Genomic DNA, 22,412 nt, shown 5'->3' with positions numbered 1-22,412 from the left:
TACACCAGGGGACATCTTAATCAAATATGAATTCCTCACAAAGTCCCCAAATAATTCCCCTCAACTTGCTGCCACCATATAGGATGTCATATAATTCTCTGGGAGTTTCTGTGCATTACCAACTATTAAGCCAATTACCACAACATCCTTCCCTTAGAGAGGGTGACAAGGAAAAGACACACAAGGTTCCTTTCTTAGAGACTTTGTTCAATTAAATCACTGGGCTACTTCTGGCTCCACCCAGATTTCTTTGTACAAACAGCAGATCAGTCATCAATCCCATAACTACAAAGGACACTGAATGAAATTCATTCTCTGTAAACCTTGAGATGTGCAGTGAAAAGATTAGCATAAAGAGGGCACAGGCTGCCTGTCTAGCACCCTCCACCTCTAAGAAAAAACCCCTGGGTTCCATTCCTTAATTTATATCAGCAGTTCATCACAACTCTTGGCAATTTTGTCCTTCATCCATAGACACTTTCACTGGCTTGGGAAGGTTTCCATCAACCACCACTTTCAGCCTAGCCCCTGACCCCAAACTGTGACTAGACCACTGACTGGTACACACACGCAAACACATGCGAAACTTCCTTTTGATCCCTGGTCCCCTAAAGCCTCTCAACTTTTCCACAGAGGTTCTACTGTTAGGCCTGGGCCTCTTAAGGGTCCAAATCAGGGTTTTCCCCTTCTTGAGTGTACCTTGCTACCCAGTTCCTACAAGCCTCTGATTCCTCCTTGGTTTGCCCCAGCTTTAATTAGCTTTAGCCTCAAGCATCCCGATAATCTGTTTTTTGCTAGATGAAGCCTGCTTTCTGCTGAGGCTACGTGACTGCACGCATGCTTGAACTGCTAGCTGCATATGGTGTTTGCAGGCAGCTCTATTCCTGTATGTAAAACTGCAGCATAACCATTATGAGACAATCTGCTGCATGCCAAGCCAGACAGCAAACTGACTGCATTATTAACTAATTAACCAATATGCCATGAGGCCATAAGCAGGAGTGGATGTATAGATGACCTTTTCTTGACCTCAGCACTAGTTGGAGGTGAGTGGTCAGCTTCATACCCTGGCCGTTTCACCCCGGGGGGAAAAGCCCCTTGTACCCACTGCATAGGAGTTTGGGTGGGCCCCAAAGCCGGTCTGGACGACTTGGAGAAGAGAAAATTCTTGATCCCACTGGGACTTGAACTCTGACCCCTCAGTCATCCAGCCCATAGCCAATTGCTATACCGACTGAGCTATCTTGGCTCGGATGTCTAGCTATATAAAGCTGCCACAAATAATGGAATATCATTTCTGAGTGTAGGTGGGGCTGGAACAGTCATGGCCAGTCCTGTAGGGTGAAAAAAGGCTTGACCATACCAGACCATGGCTTTGTATGAACAAAATAATATTTTAACATTTCTTTCTGATATTCTATGATGGACTGGCAACAACCCTCCTGTGTATGCTTTTGAGAAGGAGAAACAAATGTTCTCCCTCTACTCCCCCTTCCCCCTGCTTGTAATGGGAGACACGAAATGAGAATGCTGTGTCAGACAAGTGCTCATATGACTTGACAAACAGAAATTAGAGGCTAAGCCATGTTATTTAATGTGTGTTTACATAATTCCAAAAAAGAGATGAGAGCACTCATTATAGTGAAACCCTTGTAAAAGTACTCTCTTAAAAAATTCTTAACATAATTAAATTAACAGTACTAACTAAAACAAAATACTTGTTACAGCTCATAATTTTTACATTGGATGTACTAAAAATAGAGTACCCTGAAATAGATGTTACTTTATTATAGTTCACAGAAGCAATTAACAAGCAAACATGCCACTTCTGGATTCAGAACCATCAGTACGAACACTGGCTTCACCTGGTCAAACTATACTATCGAACGTGTTATTATGCCATGAAAAGCAATTCACATGCCAGTTATATTATGTTTACAGAAAACATTCTGTAAAGCATGTTTTGGAATAAGTTCACAGGACTATAGGAATGTCACAAACCTCGGTCATGTTACTAAATTTCCATGCGCACAATAACTACTTTGAAGGGGACTGGCTAAATGACATATATTAAAATACATCTTCTAAATCATTGCCAGTTTTGTGGTATCCCAACCAGCAAATTATTTTTTGGTGTACAAGTTTCTGGAATTAATTTTGCTAGAGTTACTGCATAGCCAGCTTCTTTAGCCTGCAGGCATCGATCAGTGTCAATTATGCCCATACATGTTTTCCCCTGATCGGTTTTGGCATTATGTTCATCATGAGTTTGGTCAGCCGAGTGTCCCAATACCAAATACTCATGGAGAGACAATGCAGAATCTCGAAAAACCTTGCTACGTGGGTATGTTAAGATATGATTGTTTTGAACTGAACCATAGCAACAGGGGCAGCAAATGAACACTGCATTCTGACTGATACATCGTTGAATTACTAGATCTGTAGCCACTCCACAGGCATGTAATGATACACCTACATCAAATTCCCCACAGAAATAATCAAGATTACACTGGCAAAATGTAACATTAGTTAATTTTAACTTCACAACTCTATGACAGGCTCTTGCAAGGGACTCTTCTTTGTTTTCTAACAGTATTATCCGACAACGTGGCAACAGGTAAGCGAGTATGATACCAAGATGGCCACTTCCTGAACAAAAGTCTACTATGGTATGACCAGGCTTTGCTACTTTCAATACAGCTTTAACCAGATTTTCAAGTTGCTGGCCTTTCCTTTCCATGCGAAATGCTGGCAACTGTCCTCCTTCTGGGTGAGCATCATATGGAATTGCACCCCAATCAAATTCTAATTCACAGCCAAATGGATATTGCTGCCACTCCACAATTATACCTAGTTCTCCCACCACTTTTAGTGAGGATTCCACATCCTCCTGCCTTGTAAATATGCGATTCCTTGGCTTGTACCTTTTTGGATCACTTTTATACAAGCTCTGTTTGGGAACATCAGGTAATATATACTTAACATACAGATCATCTACAATCTTATTAGGAATATCTCTGATGATACCAATTGCTTCTTCTACACCATCTTGTACTTTTACGCGCTCATACCATTGCATTGTTAAAGGAATGTACGACTGCAAATACACATTACGAACAATCTGCAAGATTATGTGCATACAAGGGAAAATTATAATATCAGCCAGGGTCATCACTGGCCCCTCAGCAAAACAATGCTCCAACTCTATTTCCAGATTCTGTCCCCCCTCAATATGCTTTCCTTCTGTCATGTTCTGGGTCATATTTTTTGATTTTAAACAAGTCACACCTTTAGAATTAATGTAATCTTGGTTCCTCTTATGAACATTGTGAATACGTAATGGTTGGCCCATATGAATTTCAAAACGTGCCACATCTTCTGGAAGCGTCACTGAATTAGGAAGAAAATCTTTGCACATGAAATTTCTCACAGTATTTATAATGTCTACTTCACAGAACCGGGTCCATACTGAAAACTCAGCACATGCCATTAGACAGCCCTGTCGAAATCCCAGAAGAGAACGACATCTATGTCCTGATATCTGCATTACAGCACTTTTTACAACTCGCCGCAATACAGCACACAAACCCGCAACACAAGTAGTACCATCTCCTACAAGCATTATGGGCAACTGACATGTTCTGACAATATCTGCTATGTCTTTTTCCTTAATTAATTCAAAAGTAAAACCTCTAATCTTAACATTAAATGATGGCTTATGGCCAGGCTTCAGAACAAATATCAAATAATTTTCTGACTGTCTACAATATTTCAAAGTAAATAATGTAATCAGTGTATCCAATGGCACTGCAGCAAAACCCCCCACTGGTTCTGATAATATTTGCAGATATAATTCATCCATAGCTACTTCGGTTACAGGGAAGTCTTTCTCATAATAACCTATAATTTCAAATATTTTCTCTCTTTACAGTTCACTTGTACTAGTTCTTCCGTGACTACTGACAAAATTTGTAATTTTAAAACTCTAGTTCAAATCTGTACGATTTTTAATCAACTTCCAAGGACCAGCTTATACACCACGGGCTCTTTGAATTCTTCTCAACATCTGATGGTATAAAATTCTCTGGCATGTGAACACAGCAGTTGTTGAAATAACACCCACTATAAACACTGACCCTTCAAACAGCCAGAAATTGTGTTCTTCTAACTATGTCACTTCATCGCATCTGAAAATAAAATCTGTCATTAGAATAAAATAACTCTACAATAACACATTTCCTAACATGTTGCCATTAAAATTAAATAACAAGGCACAGAAAAAGAATTTGTGGCACATGGTCACCAACTTGCCAGTGGCAAAGAGAATATTCAGGAGGTGACTATCAATTTAACCCTTCAGTGCCTTAGTTTGTGCATGGCACGCTAACGACTTCTGTCACATGTTGCCGAAGACCATACCTGACATGCATAGTGTAGCGCTAAGTTTCAGCGTGTATTTTGAACCATTGTTTTTCATGTAAAGTAATTCTTTTGGTATGAAATTAAAGAGGAATTTCAGGCTATCATTTCATGTATTCATTTTCTCACTGTGAACTTCCCACGGTATTTGTAATACATTTGAATTCTTTGAAAAGGTTTTCTACTTCAACACTTGGTGCTCTTATTACCATACAAATCTATCTCTGCCCCTAGGGGAATTCTAATGAACTAAATATGCAACTATGCAATCTGTCTTCACTAGGCACTAGTGACTAGACAACACCACATGCTGCTAGAAGGAACAACATACAAGCAAGGGGCATATTGCAGATTGCAGGTGTAGCAAACAACAGGCTAACTAACATAAACACAAGCTGCTGAAATAAAACATCTGGAATAAATCACACAGCTCTAAACAAGTGGATGACGCCCCTTACGAGTGGACTGCAGTGTGTGGTTTTAGTGCACATCTGAGCAGTGTAGCAGTTTCAATACACTGAGACAGCTGCAGATGACGATATATGGCCAAATCACATAAAATTTCTTGGCCTGACTATCCAAATGATATAACTTGGGATAGACATATAGAGGAGATAATAAAGAAATTAAATACAGCTTCTTGTATGATAAGAAATGTAAAACCAATGGTGTCTGTAAAAACACTAAAAAGTGTTTATTATTCATACTTCCATTCTGTTATGACATATGGAGTAATGTTTTGGGGTAACTCAACACATGCAGAAAGAGTTTTTAAGATACAAAAGAGAGTTATAAGAATAATAAAAGGATGTGGCTACAGGGAGTCATGCAGAGAACAGTTTAGGAATATGAATATATTTCCTTTAAGATCACAGTATATACTCTCTGCTGATGTTTGTAGTAAAAAAGAGAGACATATTTGATACAAATAGGGATTGCTATGAAATAAATACTAGATATACTTGTAATATGGAAATACATATGAGCCAGGTAAATTTGGCAAAATATGGTAATGGGGTAATTCACATGGCCATAAGGATTTACAATGCACTACCTAATAACATTAAGGTAACTTCTAATGATATAAATAAGTTTAAATACAATTTAAAGGAATTTCTTTATTTAAATTCTTTTCATACACTGGATGAATTTTTTAAGAGATAATGATTATACAACTATATAAATATATAAGATGTTGAGTAGTACAGTAAATGGATAATCATTGTGAATGTACGATAACCATACTTATAATTGAATGTTTTTATATGTTGGATTTGTTGTATATGTTAAAGCTATATGACCAAAATATTCTGTTACTTTTGATGGAAACTTTTATCTTAAATTTTTATTTTAAATGATAATTTTGAGTGTACTGTGCTAGAGAGTAATTGTATTATGATGTAAACAAACATTGTCATATATTATAAGTCTTTTTGACAATTGCTTGATAGTATTAGCGAGATAAATTGATACAATTCTGTATCTAAGGCTTTATCCTACTATAGATGTAATGGAATAAGGAAGAAATAATAATAAAATAATAAGTGACATAAACCATACAACAACAATCTAAATTTTTACTGCCATGCAAACCCCAAATCTCAAACACTCTTACCAGATAAGCGAAACAATTTCATTATTGCATCTGCAGCAACTTCAATGTATATCTGACACCTCAATACATATTATATGTATTAAGTGAAATACATGGAAGTTTGCTCACTTCAGAGAAGACTAATAGATATTCTAGAGTCAAACTCTATCACAACACTACTTAAAAATATGAATCACATTGGACACAGCTTACTACAGAATGGTTTACGAATGTTTTATACACATACCTTAGGAAACGAAATGAATGTCACCATCCACAGGAGGAATCGACATAAAATTTACAGATATCGTAGAATCTTACTCAGACCTCATATACCCGTATATAAACTCAATCCAGTCACTTCTTCCCAAAAACATTAATGGCCTCTAACAGTAGCGCAGTGCAAAAGCAAAGATGTTACCTTGTATAATGTGTATAAATTAAAAGTTATTAACTCACTACTCTATGCTTATCACCAAAGTTGAACTACTTGACCTCCCATTTAATTCAGACGGGAATGATTTTAAAGTACATGTATATCTAAGTATATCTAAAGTACATGTACAGTAGATATAAAGTTCATAAATTTTCATAAATATCATAAATACATTGAAAATACGGCAGAATATGAAACACTGTGTTCAAGTGGAAAGTACTCCTGTTCTGTACTTGGTACATCTCAAATTCAAATCTTGCTCAGAACACCAGGTATTCATGATTCTCTACAGTCATGACCATGTCCTTCAACATCCTTTTCAATTCATTATTCACTAATCATCCTACCATCCCATGATAGGCTGAGCTAATGATAACATCATTAAATAAACCATAAATAAATAAATAAATATATAAATTAATACATAAATATGTTAATAAAATTATCAATTTTGCTTTCAAAAAATTTATAACTGTTGTGGTTGGTTAGCATCATGCTGTGACGACATTCAGGGGAGTGGAAGTTTACCTTGGGAGGCAGTGATAAGTGGTCAACTTTGTGCTCCAGCCCCGTGTTCATTGAACAGGATGCCGGTTAAGTGCCAGAACTGATCTGGACATGGTGGGTATGAGAAATATTCTCACACCTGGGAATTTAATCCAGTCTGTCTAGCTCATGAGCAGTCATTACTATACTAATGCATGTCAGCTGAAACTAAAAAAAGTTCACTTCACCCCCAAACATACACACCACCACCATGTTATGTTGGCAACTCTCTAATGTTAAAATATAATGCTAGAGTTGGCAACATCATAGTAAACAATTTTAACAACAGACTGCGCTACATGCGCTGTTCCTAATTTCTCTACTGTTATGTGTGTAAAAACAGAATCTCTCTATTGTTATGTGTTACCATGGTTATGTGTGTGAATATATATAAAACGCCCTTGTGTATCAGAAAGTCAGTCTTAATAAAGCAGGTTTAGACTGAACACTGATTCTTACTTATCATCTGATCCACATGGAAGTAACAAAAATAACACACCATGCAAATTATCATAAAACCATGCTGGTATCGAGTTGGGGCAGCGTAGTTGGTACAGCAACAGGTGAGAGGTTGGAGTTTGAATTCCAGTAGTGTCAAAAAATTTCTCTTCTGCATGTAGAGACAGGTTCTGGGGCCCACCCAGCCTCCTATCCAGTAGGTACCAGGGGCTCTTTCCGGGGGTAAAGCGGCAAGGTGTGAAGCTGACCACTCACCTCCAACTAGTGACGAGATCAAGAAAACATGGGATCTATATATTCACTTCCCCATACATCTTGAAGGCATAGTGCTTAATTAGCTAAGCACAGGGACAACTTTACCATTACCTTTTGTATGGTGGTATCAAATAAGCTTACAGGACACACGTCGTACAAAATGTGTACATACTTCTAATCTGGTACCACACATGTCTAACTACAATTGTCATCAAATTTATTTCAAGTGATCACCATCTTATTCTACTTACCCAATCAATCACTTCAAATGACAACTGCATATACACGCATTTAAGAGGTATGATACGATACAACCTTCAGGGTCCTAGTAGTGGTACCAATGCTCCCACCCCAAACATTTAGAGTTATTATGCTTGAAACATATGGTAAGGAACTTAAAAACATGATCCTGGGAACATACCTAGCGGCACTATTTTCTTATTGAAAGTGAGAGTAAATATACATCACATACTGCCCAATTAAGGCTGAAAATTTCCTTAAAAAAAAAAAAAAAAATTACTAATAGTTTCAATTTCCCTTACTAACTTATACTGAAGTTATAATCTACATGAGCTCACCTTGCTGGTTTCAGACAGGGAAAATTCCAAATACACATCATTTCTCCAAAAGATAGTGTTTTCTGGATTAAGTGCAAATGTTTCTAGGTAACTTCTACACTACTCCTTCCTTCTTAGGTAGATTTTGTTGTGCTAGGTCACAGTAGCTTAGCTTACAAGAAATCTCACCACAATATGCAATTCTAAACATTTGTAGTTTTTACAGCCACATTAATTGCAAAGGTTACTGTATCATATCACTCACACACTCGTGGAGCTGAGCCATTCCTGAAAAGCCGCCAATTGTGCAGCTACTCCTGAACTTCCCAGCATTTTATGGAACCCAAAGGTTCATTACTGTGTTTACAACAGCCCTTCACTGGTCCCTACTTTTTTTTTAATTGCTAGTCTGTGCTACAGGGCATGATTGATAGACTAATTGAAACTGGAAGGTGCTATGGCATGGAAATGAATGTGGAGAAAACAAAAGTAATGAAAATTTCAAGACAACCAACCCCAGTCACAATAAAGATAGACCAAAAACAACCGGAGAATGTGAAATGTTTTAAATATTTGGGTAGCTTGTTAACAGATGATGGAAGGTGTACGTGTGAAATTAGATCCAGGATTGCCATGGCAAAAGCTGCATTTAGCAAGAAGAAGAATCTTTTTACCAGCAAATTGGACTTAAATTTGAGGAAGAAACTAGTGAAATGCTACATTTGGAGCATAGCTCTGTATGGGGCTGAAACATGGACACTTAGGGCAGTAGATCAGAAACATCTGGAAAGTTTCGAAATGTGGTGTTGGAGAAGAATGGAGAAGATCAGTTGGACCGATTATGTGAGAAATGAAGAAGTGTTAATTAGAGTCAGTGAGCAGAGGAATATCCTACATGAAATAAGAAAACGGAAGGCTAATTGGATTGGTCATGTTTTACGCAGAAACTGCCTTCTAAAAGAAGCTATCGAAGGAAAGATAGATGGGCGGATAGAAGTGACAAGAAGACGAGGAAGAAGACGTAAGAAGATGCTGGATGACCTTGGGGACAGAAGAGGATACTGTCATTTGAAGGAGAAAGCTCTAGATCACATTAAGTGGAGGAATTGTTTTGGAAGAGACTGTGGACCTGTGGTCTTGACAGATTACTGATGATGATGATGAGTGGGGTGGGACTAAGTCCCTTGTACTGCGGCCACTTCTGGCCTATTGTACCAACCCCAGACGATAGGTGAGGGTGATTGTGGAGCAATTGGCAGAATAAAGACTGGCAGGGGAAACCGAAGTACTATGAGAAAACCCGCCCCAGTGCCACTCTGTTCACCACAAATCCCACTTGACCAGACCTGGGATCGAACCCAGGCCTCCGCGATAGGAAGCCAGTGACTAACCGCTTGAGCTATGGCACGGCTTCACTGGTCCCTATCCTGAGCCAAACCAATCTAGTCCATAACACCCCATCCTATCTCTGTAAGATCCATTTTAATATTGTCCACCCACCTACATCTTGGTCTTCCTAGTGGTCTCTTTCCTTTTGGCTTTCCCACCAATATCTTATATGTATTCCTCTTCTCCCCCATTCATTCTACATGCCATGCCCATTTCATCCTCCTTGACTTGGCCATTCTCATTACACTTGGCGAAGGGTACAAGTTATGAAGCTCTTCATTATGCAGTTTTCTTCATCCTCCCGTCACCTCTTCTCTCTTCGATCCAAATATTCTCCTCAGCACTCTGTTCTCAAACACCCTCAGTCTATGTTCCTCCTTAACGTCAGAGACCAAGTTTCACACCTATACAGAACCAGAGGAAAAATTATAGTTTTGTACATTTTATTTTTATGTTTTTAGACAGCAGAAGGGGAGACTAAAGGTTCTGGATTGAATAGTAGCAAGCCTTACAGTATCATATATGAAACAATAAGTTGAAGAAAGCAGTTTTCTGGGATTTGGCACCGTGCATATGTGGTGTTAACCGACGTTTCGGAGGAACGTATCGCCTCCATCTTCAGGGTAGAAGAAAAAGAAAAAAGACTGCTTTTACCGTTCTCACGGTCTTGACGCTTGCAGATTTCTTATACTTTTTCTTCTACCCTGAAGATGGAGGCGATACGTTCCTCCGAAACGTCGGTTAACACCACATATACACGGTGCCAAATCCCAGAAGACTGCTTTCTTCATAGTCACCGCCGTGAAAGCCTCAAATCTTACAAACAATAAGTTGATTACAGGTAAAGGCATGTACCTGTATAGTTGTATTTTGTGACATTGACACACCATCAGTCAGGAGCAGTGAAGACGTGTGTGATATCCTGCTTGGTGCCTCCATGAACTAGAATTTAGCCATTCAAACTCTCAGCTAGAAAACAAACTGGGATCAAAACCACCCTGGGCGCTGTTTCTGTGGGGGCAACCTAACCGTTCTCTACATTTTAACCTAATACCCACTGCATACACTTAAAAAAACACTACTTAATCTACCGTACACAACATGCTTCTGGCACGTATGTTTTATTGTAAGCTTTAAACACTCTAATGCTACAGAAGAAAAATAAAATTAATTTACTTGCCCTTCTAGAAATGTGATAGCCAAGATCATTCGCCTTTTTGTGCAAGATTCAATCATTTTGTATATAACAATTGCATAAATGTTGACGAACAAAACATTCAAAAGCAAGAGCACTTTCAAATTTCTTTAGATCACCAAAAAACACACGATTAGCATTATCTACAACCTCAACCCGATATGCCGTTATAAACAAAAACTGCTGCTATCGGCTGCTGTAATACCTACCATGGAACAGCAGAGTAACTCAATGCGCTCAATGCTATTGGAGGGCAACATAGCCACCGTGACATTATGAAAGCATCACTGCTGCCACAGTGCCTAGAGGCAAACCTATTGATACACAAGGCTGCAGCCAGTACCGAGACCTCGGTCGTTAAGAAGGTATGCTACTATACCACCAGAATTTGTGTACTGCTCCCTCCCAAAGAACCACTAGTTCACATGAATAGCTACAAAAATTTGCAACCCTGGCCTCTTGTACTGCTGTGGTTTCTACTTCATTGAGTGTTCTTTGTCTTCAAACTGAGTTTAATATGACTTCACTTAAAACCATCTGGAGGGGCATGAGCATGAGTATTTATCAGGAGAAAGTTTCTCATCAGTGCCTGTAAAGTATGAACATTTCATTTACATCAATTCAACACCCCCTTACTGAAATGCAATGGACATTTGAACTATAACATACATAGAATACTTCTGTTTAGGAAAGCTGATGGTGGGTAAACTTGAAAGAAAATTTTGTTTCCATCAGAGATACTTGTATTCAACTTCATAACTTTGCTTACAACTTAACACTTGAAAGCTACACAGAACATAGCTTTTCAGTTACATTAATGTGTATTTAATTATGTATAATTAATCATGTATTGGGAGCAATAATACTGGGGTTTCCATTTGTTATTAATTTCAGTAGTATAATGAAACTCAAGAATCTGATATACACTCTTGTTAACAAGATTAAGATTGCATTTAATAATATATGGAAAGCAATCAAATAATTGTAGAACTCTGACAAACCTCATGATCTGAAACATGCTCATATTTCCAAATTCAATACTAAACATAATAATGTGGCCAAACTAATAAAATAGCTGAACGAATATAATGAACGTTGAAAGTCTGATATATATATATATATGTCCATAAGTTCTATGCTGAACACAATAATATGGCCAACATAATGAAATTACAGAAGGAATATAATGAACCTTGAAAAACTTAAATATATACACGTTCACAAGTTCAATGCTGAACACAATAATATGGCGAACATAATAAAATAACTGATGGAATATAATGAACTTTGAAAATCTGATATATATATGTTAACAAGTTCAATGTTGAACACGATAACATGGCCAAAATAATGCAATGGCCAAAGGAATATATCCATAATGACAAATTAGATGAATAAAATATGTAAACACTATTAACCAAAACTTACTACCTAGGAAGTAGACAATAAACTTAATTACAAAATACACAGTGAATCCTGACATTGATTCTGCTCTTTGGTGTTTCATGCTGAATCAGGTAACCTGAAGACTGCAAGTCAATTATAAAGTAATGTCACTTCTTTCTTACCCACACATAAACAAGAACCATGTGTGTTGGAAAAAATTTGCCACACAATTCTTGATTGAAATATAATTACTTAAAGATACAGGGGAGAATGAACTCTGACCATCTTCTGACAATGATCTTTTAATATACTGAGAAGAAGGAAACGGGTCTGCAAAGCAAAGAAGAAATGGAGCTGAAGATCAGAATAGTTTCTTGTATTTAATCTGACTGTAGGTGACAGTGTTGTCAACAAATTACTCAGTACCAGAGGTTTGAGACAAGAGCATGTGAAGGCATGGTAGTTGCAGTTGCTTGTCACCAGGGTTACTTTCTCCAACTTATGAAATATCTATTGATGCTCATGTGAGCAGTTGGCATATATTATTCCAGTAATTCAATAACTGCCGATTTCTAGGGTTAGTATGGGTAGGATATTAGAAGGCAAAGATTACTTTCCTAATGACTTACTGATGTGTCAGTATCTTCAGCTTCCTCTCTGTGGCCCTCTGTCTGGCTGTCTGTTTGCTTATCCCACCAAGGAATGTAAATTCTTGTGAGACATCTCACAATACCATCTACTATTCATGGGTAGTGAAGTGAACAACTAGTACGCTTAATCAACTTGAAGTCAACGGTGCTCTTAATGGCAGCTGTGATATGCTGCTCCACAAATTGAAGTGGGCCACCTCTGCCATCATAGATACCATTAGAGTTACAGCAGTACCAACAGCCTCCACACCAACATCTCAGAAGTGTAACCGTTCTTTGGTGTTACTAGCTCCAGCAGAGAAATTCTACTCATCTCAGGTAGTATTGACTGGTCACGACTTGGGTGATTAGTGGGGCTTTAGGCGTAGGAAAGTCACACTCAAAACAAATTAGCAGTTTAAAGTCTTTATTCAAGCTGTACTATTCAATGACATCTCTACCATAGTGATCCACTTAACTGATTGGTGGATTGAGGCTCCTTTACTAGTTGCTAAGACACACAGGTCAATAGGCACTACAGAGTGTATATACGGGGACCAGAACATGTGTTCCCCCGGTGAATGTAAATTTCAGAGTTCTCCACCAAGCACGCTCTGAATGGTAAATATGTTACACAAAATTCAGGCAATGGATGTCCCACTTCAGATTTTGATTGGCTGGACCAGGCAGGCTGGGAGGTTGCTTAATCTATCTCCTCCAATTAGAAAAAGAAATACCCATGCGTGCAGAGTTTACGGGTGAACTTCGCCACCTGCTGCGTGGTTGTCAAACTGGAACTTGGGGTAGCATAAAACGACTTTGCTAAAATTATGACTTCACCTGTCAAAGTTCCAAATTTCTAAAGAACCTGGTCTCATGTTATGCTTAACTTGACTGATTTACTGATGGGCACGGTTAGTCACTGGCTTCCCACCACGGTGGCCCGGGTTCGATCACGGGTCTGATCAGGTGGGATTTGTGGTGGACAAAGTGGCGCTGGGGCGGGATTTATCCGAGTACTTCGGTTTCCCATGCCAATCTTCATCCCACCAAATTCTCCATCATCATAATCACCCGGGGCAGGCTACAATAGGCCAATCAGTGGCCGTCATGCCAAGTGGACCCAGTTGGACTCCACCCCCTCCCCTAAGCGAATTAAAAAAAATTACTGATGAGCAGCTGGCTTGACCTAAGTCACCTGCTGCGTGTCTCAGGGTGTAAATCTCCAACTGTGAGACGAAAGTGAGAAATTTCACAGAACCCTAACCACACACAAAACATCAATTGACCATCCCATAAATTCGACAGTTACAACCTTCAAAGCGAAATTATGACTATTCTGGCTCAGCCTGAATAAGTCAATATTTTGTCTTACTGCTGCTTCTCGTTCATTTCCACGCATAAATATTTCAACCTAAAAAAAAACTAAATGTAAATAGACAATACCTTAATTGACTGAATGTTCCACAGCCTGGGGTTCTGCCCCTGGCAGCAATAGCAAGAGGCTTAACAGTTTCAACACATATGAAAATTTATGAGGCCTTCGCCACCTCTCCTATGAACAGCACCATTCAGTGTGTTCTAAAATACACAAATGAAAGTTCACACAGTCAATGAGACAATACTTATATGGGCTGACAATACACAGTCCCTTGTTGTCTCTTTCTCTGACTCCACTACATTTTTCAGACTTTCAACCCTTACATCTTACAACTAAATTCATTTATTGGCTCACTTCCCGTTTCTACCAGTTCCTGTTTTATTCTTGCTCTCTTAACTACCGCTGTCCTGTCCATTTTCTTGAAGTTCACTTCTGGTTCACTCGCACACTGCCACATTTATGGGCCTCACTGGACAATACTTCACTCCCTAATTAGCTTTGTAACCTCAGCTTTACAGCTTGTTCCTCACTACCAGGTCTTACACTTAGCTGGAAACTCCTCTCCTACAATTCGGTTCATACAGGCTAACATTCTCATTGTCCTAACATACCCTCACAACTCCAAGTTATGGAATATTTTTCTGTGACATTCTGACCATAACTTTGGCCAGTTTCTACCATCAGGGAACCAACTGAAAGTTACATATTTACAAGCCTTGTCTGTCATCCCTTTTTGTAAATATTTCCATATAAAGGCGCACAAACCTACATAAGAAGTTGGTATTCACACAGCCATCACACCAGCGCGGCAATTACTGATCAACTCTTCCCATACGCAATTCCTCAAATTCTGGAGAATTCTACTGCCTGATCTCTTGATATCAATAAATTTAACAGAATTCATTCGCTTTCACTGCAAATTTTGTATCACTTCCCTCATGTCAGTCATGTGCTCTAAAATCTGATCTCCTCCTGATATGAATCGACATTTAGCTGTGTTCAAAGTAAAGCCTGCTCCCGCCAGTTTATTTAGCATGATATCCAAGTGCTTGAGAAGCTCCCTGAAACTTCTAGAAAACACCAAGGCATCGTCCACGTAAAACACAATGAACTCATCTGAAGGCCAACTTCAGGGCTGACAAAAGTGGATACAGAATTTCGGAATCCGTACTGCGTGTGCGCGTACCGATACACCATAGAATCGAACAAGAATGCAGTGTACTTCAGGTAGTCTCTGTGCAGAGGTTAAATCTAAGGTGGTCATAAACTGTTCTCCTTCGAACTTTTGCAATAATTCTTGTAAGGGTTGGGTGCGCTCTCTATCTGTGATGGTGTACTGGTTCACCTTCCTAGCGTCCACACAAATCCTAATTTTCTTGTTTCCGAAGGGTTAAGACAGGGTGAATTACTAATTTCTAAAATGTTATCCTGCAATATTTGTCTAATCTGGTCCCTAACGGTGGGGCGGACAGCAAAGTGGATTGGGCGAGAACACCCTACTATAGGTTTATCTTCATTTACCTGAAATTTATACTAAAAAATGTTACATCTGCCAGGTCTGGCAGTGAAACACTTCATATAGATACTCAATAAATCGATCAAGTATTCCTTCTGGGACTCATTCATATTGTTATTTGTGTTCGTCAGAGCAGACAATTCCGCCTTCTTCAACGAGCATGAGTCATGGAGGTTGAGTTCTGATGTTTGGATCGGGGTGGGGTGGAGCAGGTTACTCTCTGTTCTTCCTACATTAACTTCCTTAAGGAAAGCCGTTTCTTCTTCACATAATCTGTCAACCAGGCTGCCATAAATCTCCCTCGGACACTTTCCCTCATACACTTCTTCATCTACTAACACTTGGTCACTTGCAGTGCCATTTAACAGGGTACTCTGCCCTACATAATTACCATTCACAGTAGCACAATACAAAGCACAACTCTCTTCCTGAACAAGACATTTTTCCCCTTTTCGACCTGCTCCTGTCTGAGTTAATTCACAGCTGGGATGAACAGATTAGTGAAGGGTGGGAAGTTGGTCATTGTCAACAGTTGGGGGTGACACAAATACAGTTATGGGAATGATCTCTCTTCGACTCCCGCTCATCACTTCGAGTGTCCAATGGCCTGGAGCTTTGATCAAACGAATGTCCCCTTCCTACTTCTGTCTTTCGCGTTGCTTCCTGTGTCTAAAAGAGCACTAGCTGAAATACTGTTCCCGAATGAAATGTTTACTTATGAAGAATATCAATCCCCTTACAGCCTCTGGTTCGATTTCACCACCTAAAATTTCTGATACATTAACATTTACTGAAGTCTTGCCCTGAACACTTACTCTGTGAGGCAGACCTGTTGGTTCGTTGGTTTTATTGGCGAGAGTCCTTCGGTCCTCAACAACACCCTGCTCTAGTTTCCCAAGTTCCCAGCAGGACATTGACCACTGGCGCTGGCAAAGGTGGGGGTTCAAAGAGTTCCCTTCCGTGGGTCAGCTGTTGACCGGCTCAGTATTCCTTGCTGATGAGTCGAACTCCCCACGAGTCGGGGGCCCACGCCAGTTATCGTAGCGGCAGTAATTGTTCCGGCAGTTGTACTGTACTCGTCTCGCGTAATGCTGGTTGGGGCATGATCTTTCATATACCCCACAGCTAGACTGATCCCCCCTGGGAGTCGGATCGGGGTAATGGGTTACTGGGTTCGAACCTCGGTATGACCCGTCCCCTTCCATCATCTGTACCCTTTTCAACAGGTCCAGGGCCCCCCTTACCATACTCAGCTGGGAGCCTATCATAGCCCTCTGGACCACTACCAGAAAGTAGTGTCTGACTGCCTCAATGACTTCTGTGTCAGAGGGCCTGGGTTCCAAATAAGAGGCCATGGTTGCGTACTTTAGGACAGCAATAAACCGGACCTGGGACTAAATCTGTCTTGGTACAAACTGCACCGGACTATGATTTGTTTTGATTTGGACCAATAGTTACCAGAAGAAGCTGCCTTAAATTGGTCATAATCACTCAGGTTGCATGCTACAGTGGCTACCCACACTACAGATTTAAAGGCTAGTGCTAGTTGAAGGGGCTTAGGCACACTCCTAAGTCTCATGAATTCATCCAGCTGATTAAGATGAAATATCGGGTTAACCTTCAAGCTATCATCAAACTGAGGCAATGGGAAGTCAGCGTAACTGAAATAACTGTTCACTGAGTGATGGCGTACAGGATCTATAGCACACTCACCCACACATTACATGAATTCGAATTACAACTGCATGATATATTTTCTATTCTAGCCATATTAGCAGTGGGTGGTGGAGTGGGAGAGCCATGAACAGCGTCAATTACTTCCATACCACAAGTCATGGGAGTCCCTCTGGCAAGCTTGTCCTTTAACTTGTCGATCAAACTTGCATTTGTTCCCCGATTTTTCAGTTTCTGACGCTTTGTTCAGCTGTGCAATGCTCTCCCCCTGCCGCTTTTGTAAGTCCTCTGCACATTTTACCAGGTCGCCCTTTACTATTTCTATATCACTGGCCAGGTGAATTACCTGATTGCTAATTAAGTCTACCTCCGAACTGACTTCAAGAATTTTGCTGGGGAGTTCACAAGTCAGCTCCTCATTGCTCCAGGATTGCTCTTCCAGCAGGGCCTCAAACTCCGAACTGATTCCCTGAAGCTTCTCCTGCACCGTTGTTAATTCCCTTTCCGTGTCACCCTGAAGTTGCCTAACCTGGTGAGACAATTTAGAAGTTTCGGACTGAAATTTCTTGGTTGAGCTTCTGGTTTTCTCCCTCCGGATCTCCTCTCTCATCTGACCATTACTTTCCTTCATTTTCTGCTCTACGTGATTCTGCAATTCTTCCTTACTCTCCTTTAATTTCTTCTGTACTCTACTCTGCAGTTTCTTATTATTCTCCCTTAATTTCTCCTCTAACTTACTGGCCAGTTCTTCATTCCCAGCCTTCATCTATGCAATCATGCTGGTGACTAAGTCTTGTAAATAACTCGGTACAGCAGGAGGGTCAACTGCAATATTTTCACTTTGGGCTTGTATTGTCACTTCCACCTGTTTGGGTGGTTCTCAGATCCCTGGTCCATGTTGGTGATTTCCCCCATGTCCCTAATCTGGTCTCCTAATTCATCCTGACCTTCTACTGCTATAGTTGACCCCTCTATTCCAACATGATCCCCCTGATCAAATGACAGAGCTGCAGAAAATACCCCCAACATGTTCTCACTATCAACCTGCTCCACTTCTATAATCCGGTTCCGAAGTGTTGGGCTGGCCATGTGTGTCACTTGACTAACCTTGGTGGTGTGTGTTCAATGTTGTGTTGGGCACCCCTCCGTGCTCTGGAAGCTAGTTTGCAGCTCCGTCCGTACTTACTTTTGGCCCTTTCGGTGTGGTCCCTGACAGCTGCGGTGGCGGTCGTCTGCGCTGCTGTGACGGTCGTAGGTAGATCTGCTGCCCTTCCTTCACGCGTTCGCGCTGGCACTTAACTTCTGATCTGTTTCCGCTAAGTACGCTCTGTCAAAGTTTCGAATTTCTAAATAACCAAGTCTCATGTTATGCATTAACTTGACTGATTTACTGATGGGCAGCTGGCTTCAAGCTTGACCCAAGCCACCTGCTGCGTGTCTCAGGGGGCAAATCTCCAACTGTGAGATGGAAGTGAGAAATTTCACAGAACCCTAACCATACACAGAACATCAATTGACCATCCCATAAATTGGACAGTTACAGAAGGACAGGCGAGAGACTGTTCTGTATCACTGTACTCCTTGAAATATATGAAGACATTAGATGATAGCAGCACTTCCGATGTCAGGCATGTCTTGCATGCATCACAACTGACACCATGAAGCACCTGTCTGACAATGGAACCACTAACATAGGCTACTGAGATCAGTTTAAAATTTAAAACTTAAAAAGTTGCATATAAGACAGTAAAATAAGATTTATAATAAAATTGTATATTGATGTACAGTTTCATAAGTAATGAATGATGATGACAATGACGTTTGTTTGATCACAACTGGGTTCTGAAGACAATCACTTCAAAAATTAGCTCTCATTATTCTCTTTAGCCACTTCTTACATAACACAACATTATTCATAGTATAGAGTGCAGTGGTTACTACCTGTAGCCACTAGAGCACTGTGGCTTGCCGCAATGATTGATATGCCTGAGTTCCACATCAGAAGCATTTATATTTACAGGGCTTAGGGGAAACGAGGTTTCTTTCACTGCAAAAGTTGGTGGCTGCTGTTGGTAATGATTGCACTGCAAACATTTTAAAGGAAGAGGAAGGACCATGTGCATGAATAGGAATATGTGTCACAGGGGATGGCACCAGTGTCTTGTTGTAGGTGGTGGGAAATACAACATGAATATAGTCTTTGTGAGTTACAACTGAGGGCTAGGGATTCAAGGGACAGGAGGTTGTGGGAGTGACTGTGAAGCAGAATCTGAGCCACATGGGACTGCTACTCTGTTCAGGTGTACCCTTTCAGCTGTAGTGAAATAACTTTCCAGGAATTTAAAAGTAGAACAAATAGTCTCAAAACATAGAAATAATTCTTCAGTAAACATTACAAACTTGGTGCACATTCTAAATTTTGGGGTTATGTTGAATAAATTGAACACACATATGCTAAACTTAATTTCTTCGTTGGATTAACCAACACATAATAAAGTAATTACACCATGAATTAAAACACACATACCATTCTGGATCCTTGGGAAAGTTGAAGAATTTGACTCCTTGCCTGCTCGATGACAAGCACCCAGCAGCACTGCAACTTTTCGTTTTCACCTTTACACTGCAAGAAATTATAACACCATCACGGTAACCTTAGAACTCCTTAACATTCTAGAAATAATCTTTGGACTGAACAGAAAGTTGGAGAACATATCATAAAACAAATATTGTTTAGACAACAGTTCATCATAACCTCAAAAAATTTTGGGCTCGAAAGAATTCTATATATTTCTAATTTAATTTGTTGTAGTAGGCATAATATTCATAAACACAAATAATATGTTTAAAAAGGAGATGTAACTTCGTTCGTAAATGCCTACTTCCATTTCGCAACCACATCGAATCAAAATTCATACTTACCAACTTGCATATAATGAACCACCATCATCGCATATAATTGTGGGATTTCTAATTGGTTCATTTAGGCTCTCTGATTGGCCGACATCCCTGTGTAGCAGTGTGTAGTGTCTGCCTCCACATATAGAGGCAGTAGTTTCCACTTCTCCTGAGCCAGTTGCCGCCCTCCACGAATTCAACCAGTGATGCCAACCATTCAAATTTTATATTTAAATTTTCTAGGCACGCAAGGATGAACAGGATGAAGTCCTGCTAGTACTGACTGATTTCGGCATGTTTTCGAAATACGTATTTTCTTACACGTGCTGCCACGAAAGATGCATACTACGAGTATTTAACGTTTAATTTTTTTGTAATGTTTGTTAAAGCTGTGTAATTGCTTTAGTACCCAAGAGTTGGAAAGATTATATCCTTTAACAAAGAGGAGGCAAGGGAATTATGAACGTCCCACAGCGTTCCACAGTATCTCAGTATATACTGCATAAGCTGAAGCAATGGGCGTACTTTTCGAATGACCACCGATATAAACACTAACCGAAACAGATTCATCGATTTTAACTCTTTCACTGCTAGTATGGTAAGAAACTCTCAGTACCCTCTGTGCTGAATTATTTTTGAATAAATCCTTTATAAATAATTTAAGTGCAAAATATGAAAATGTGTGATAAAATGTAACTAATCTTACCTCAGACAGAACAGGCAGCAGAAGTTGCAAAAATGTTGAATTATTCAGTATTTTCCACAGGGGAAAAGTCCATACAAATCAGGGTTGTCCAAGATGGTCAAAAAAAGTACATAATTCACTATCCTAGAATCACTGCATTTATATCACAGTCTTATCACTATGTCACATGTTGAACAAAGTCCACAACTCTATTTAAAACTATTATAGATTTTAAACCAAAGTCAGGGCTGTCAAAAGTAATGCATTATGCACATAAAAACTGTAAATACTGTCAGGAAGTGAACGGAGAAGTTCATGGAGGTAGGCCTAGGCCCACTGGGGCTGTAGTGCCAAGGGGAAGGAAGTAGTTTCATTACAATATTAGCACATTCCATTATGAACCTTCAAAAATGTTGTAATGTATGATACTTTTTGAAATATGGGTGTACACAGAGGCCACTATTGCATTTGGCACACATGTACCGGCTCTCACGTCTTCTTCTCTCTCCAGTTGTGGTGTTTGAACACACATGACAATGCCTGTTAGGATACTTTTTCTTTGGTGTTGGTGGTACAGGAGATGGAAAATGTTCTCTAAGTCTGAGTGGTTGGTCACCATCTGAAGGACGTCCTCTTTTACTTGTTTGTCTAGGGATATGGTAGTTTTTGGATGATCTGTCAGAGTAGTTGAAGCTGGAAATCTGCTAGAGATATGTTCTTGCCGGTTTTTACATTGAAAAGTGCATGTGAATTCAAGATGGTGATGTCCAAGAGGTGCAGAAAAAATTTCTATAAGATTTCAGCGATTTTCTTACACTTTCGATAGAGGTGATCATCGTGTCTGTCCTGTCAACTGCTCCCATATTTTTGTTATAATCATTGACACAGTGTGGTTTCTCTGTTTGTTGTTTCGTGTGTCCATCCTGTTTCCTTGTCTGTCTCATTGTATCTGAGTGTTGTGTAGTCAGCATGCAAACTTCCCTGCGGTCCATCCACCTGACAGCTGTTATCTGTTTGTCCTCTATCTAATTTTGTTTCTGAAAATTTAGGCATTCCTTTACTGTTTTTCTTGACAGTGCCACATGTGTTTGTCTTGTTGGTGGGGAGATGGTCATACAATTGTGGATTCGAGCACTAGTTATCTGTCCACAATGTATGACCTTTCTGTAAATATTTCTCCATAAGTGTCATTACAACAGCACCTGATACTCCAAATTCGCAGTCAGGTACTATATCTGTAGTTGCCAATGTGTACCCCTGGTAAATTCTACTGAACTCCTTCAAATTCTGTCATGAACTTACTTTTTACTTTATTTTATAGGTCATTAATTTGTTATTCTTTTTAGCAATCTGTTATTTACTGAAAGAATGACATTCAATAGCCAGACAAGGG

The 22,412-nt window shown here is 39.7% G+C and overlaps 1 protein-coding gene across 7 annotated transcripts; it reads right to left on the bottom strand.

The window, feature by feature from the left end:
- Positions 1-1,574: 1,574 nt before the first annotated feature.
- Positions 1,575-20,424, bottom strand: LOC111875365 (glutathione S-transferase C-terminal domain-containing protein homolog). Of its 7 annotated transcripts, none has more exons than XM_033755792.1 (4): positions 20,359-20,424; positions 19,964-20,059; positions 18,623-18,763; positions 1,575-4,187 (listed from the first exon to the last, which is right to left on the bottom strand). In XM_033755792.1, exon 4 carries the CDS (start codon positions 3,860-3,862, stop codon positions 2,090-2,092), a length of 1,773 nt encoding a protein of 590 aa, XP_033611683.1. In that variant the 5' UTR covers positions 3,863-4,187; positions 18,623-18,763; positions 19,964-20,059; positions 20,359-20,424; the 3' UTR covers positions 1,575-2,089. The 7 variants fall into 7 exon arrangements, 6 of the variants coding, with proteins under 6 accessions (XP_033611683.1, XP_023727334.1, XP_023727336.1 ...); XR_002844714.1 differs by lacking the exon at positions 1,575-4,187 and adding an exon at positions 10,026-10,059; XM_023871566.2 differs by lacking the exons at positions 18,623-18,763; positions 19,964-20,059; positions 20,359-20,424 and adding an exon at positions 9,767-9,805.
- Between the last annotated feature and the right edge of the window lie 1,988 nt (positions 20,425-22,412).

The sequence above is a fragment of the Cryptotermes secundus genome, unplaced genomic scaffold (genome assembly GCF_002891405.2).
Source record: "Cryptotermes secundus unplaced genomic scaffold, Csec_1.0 scaffold2174, whole genome shotgun sequence".
Taxonomy (NCBI): domain Eukaryota; kingdom Metazoa; phylum Arthropoda; class Insecta; order Blattodea; family Kalotermitidae; genus Cryptotermes; species Cryptotermes secundus.
This window is presented reverse-complemented; position numbering and strand designations above follow the sequence as displayed.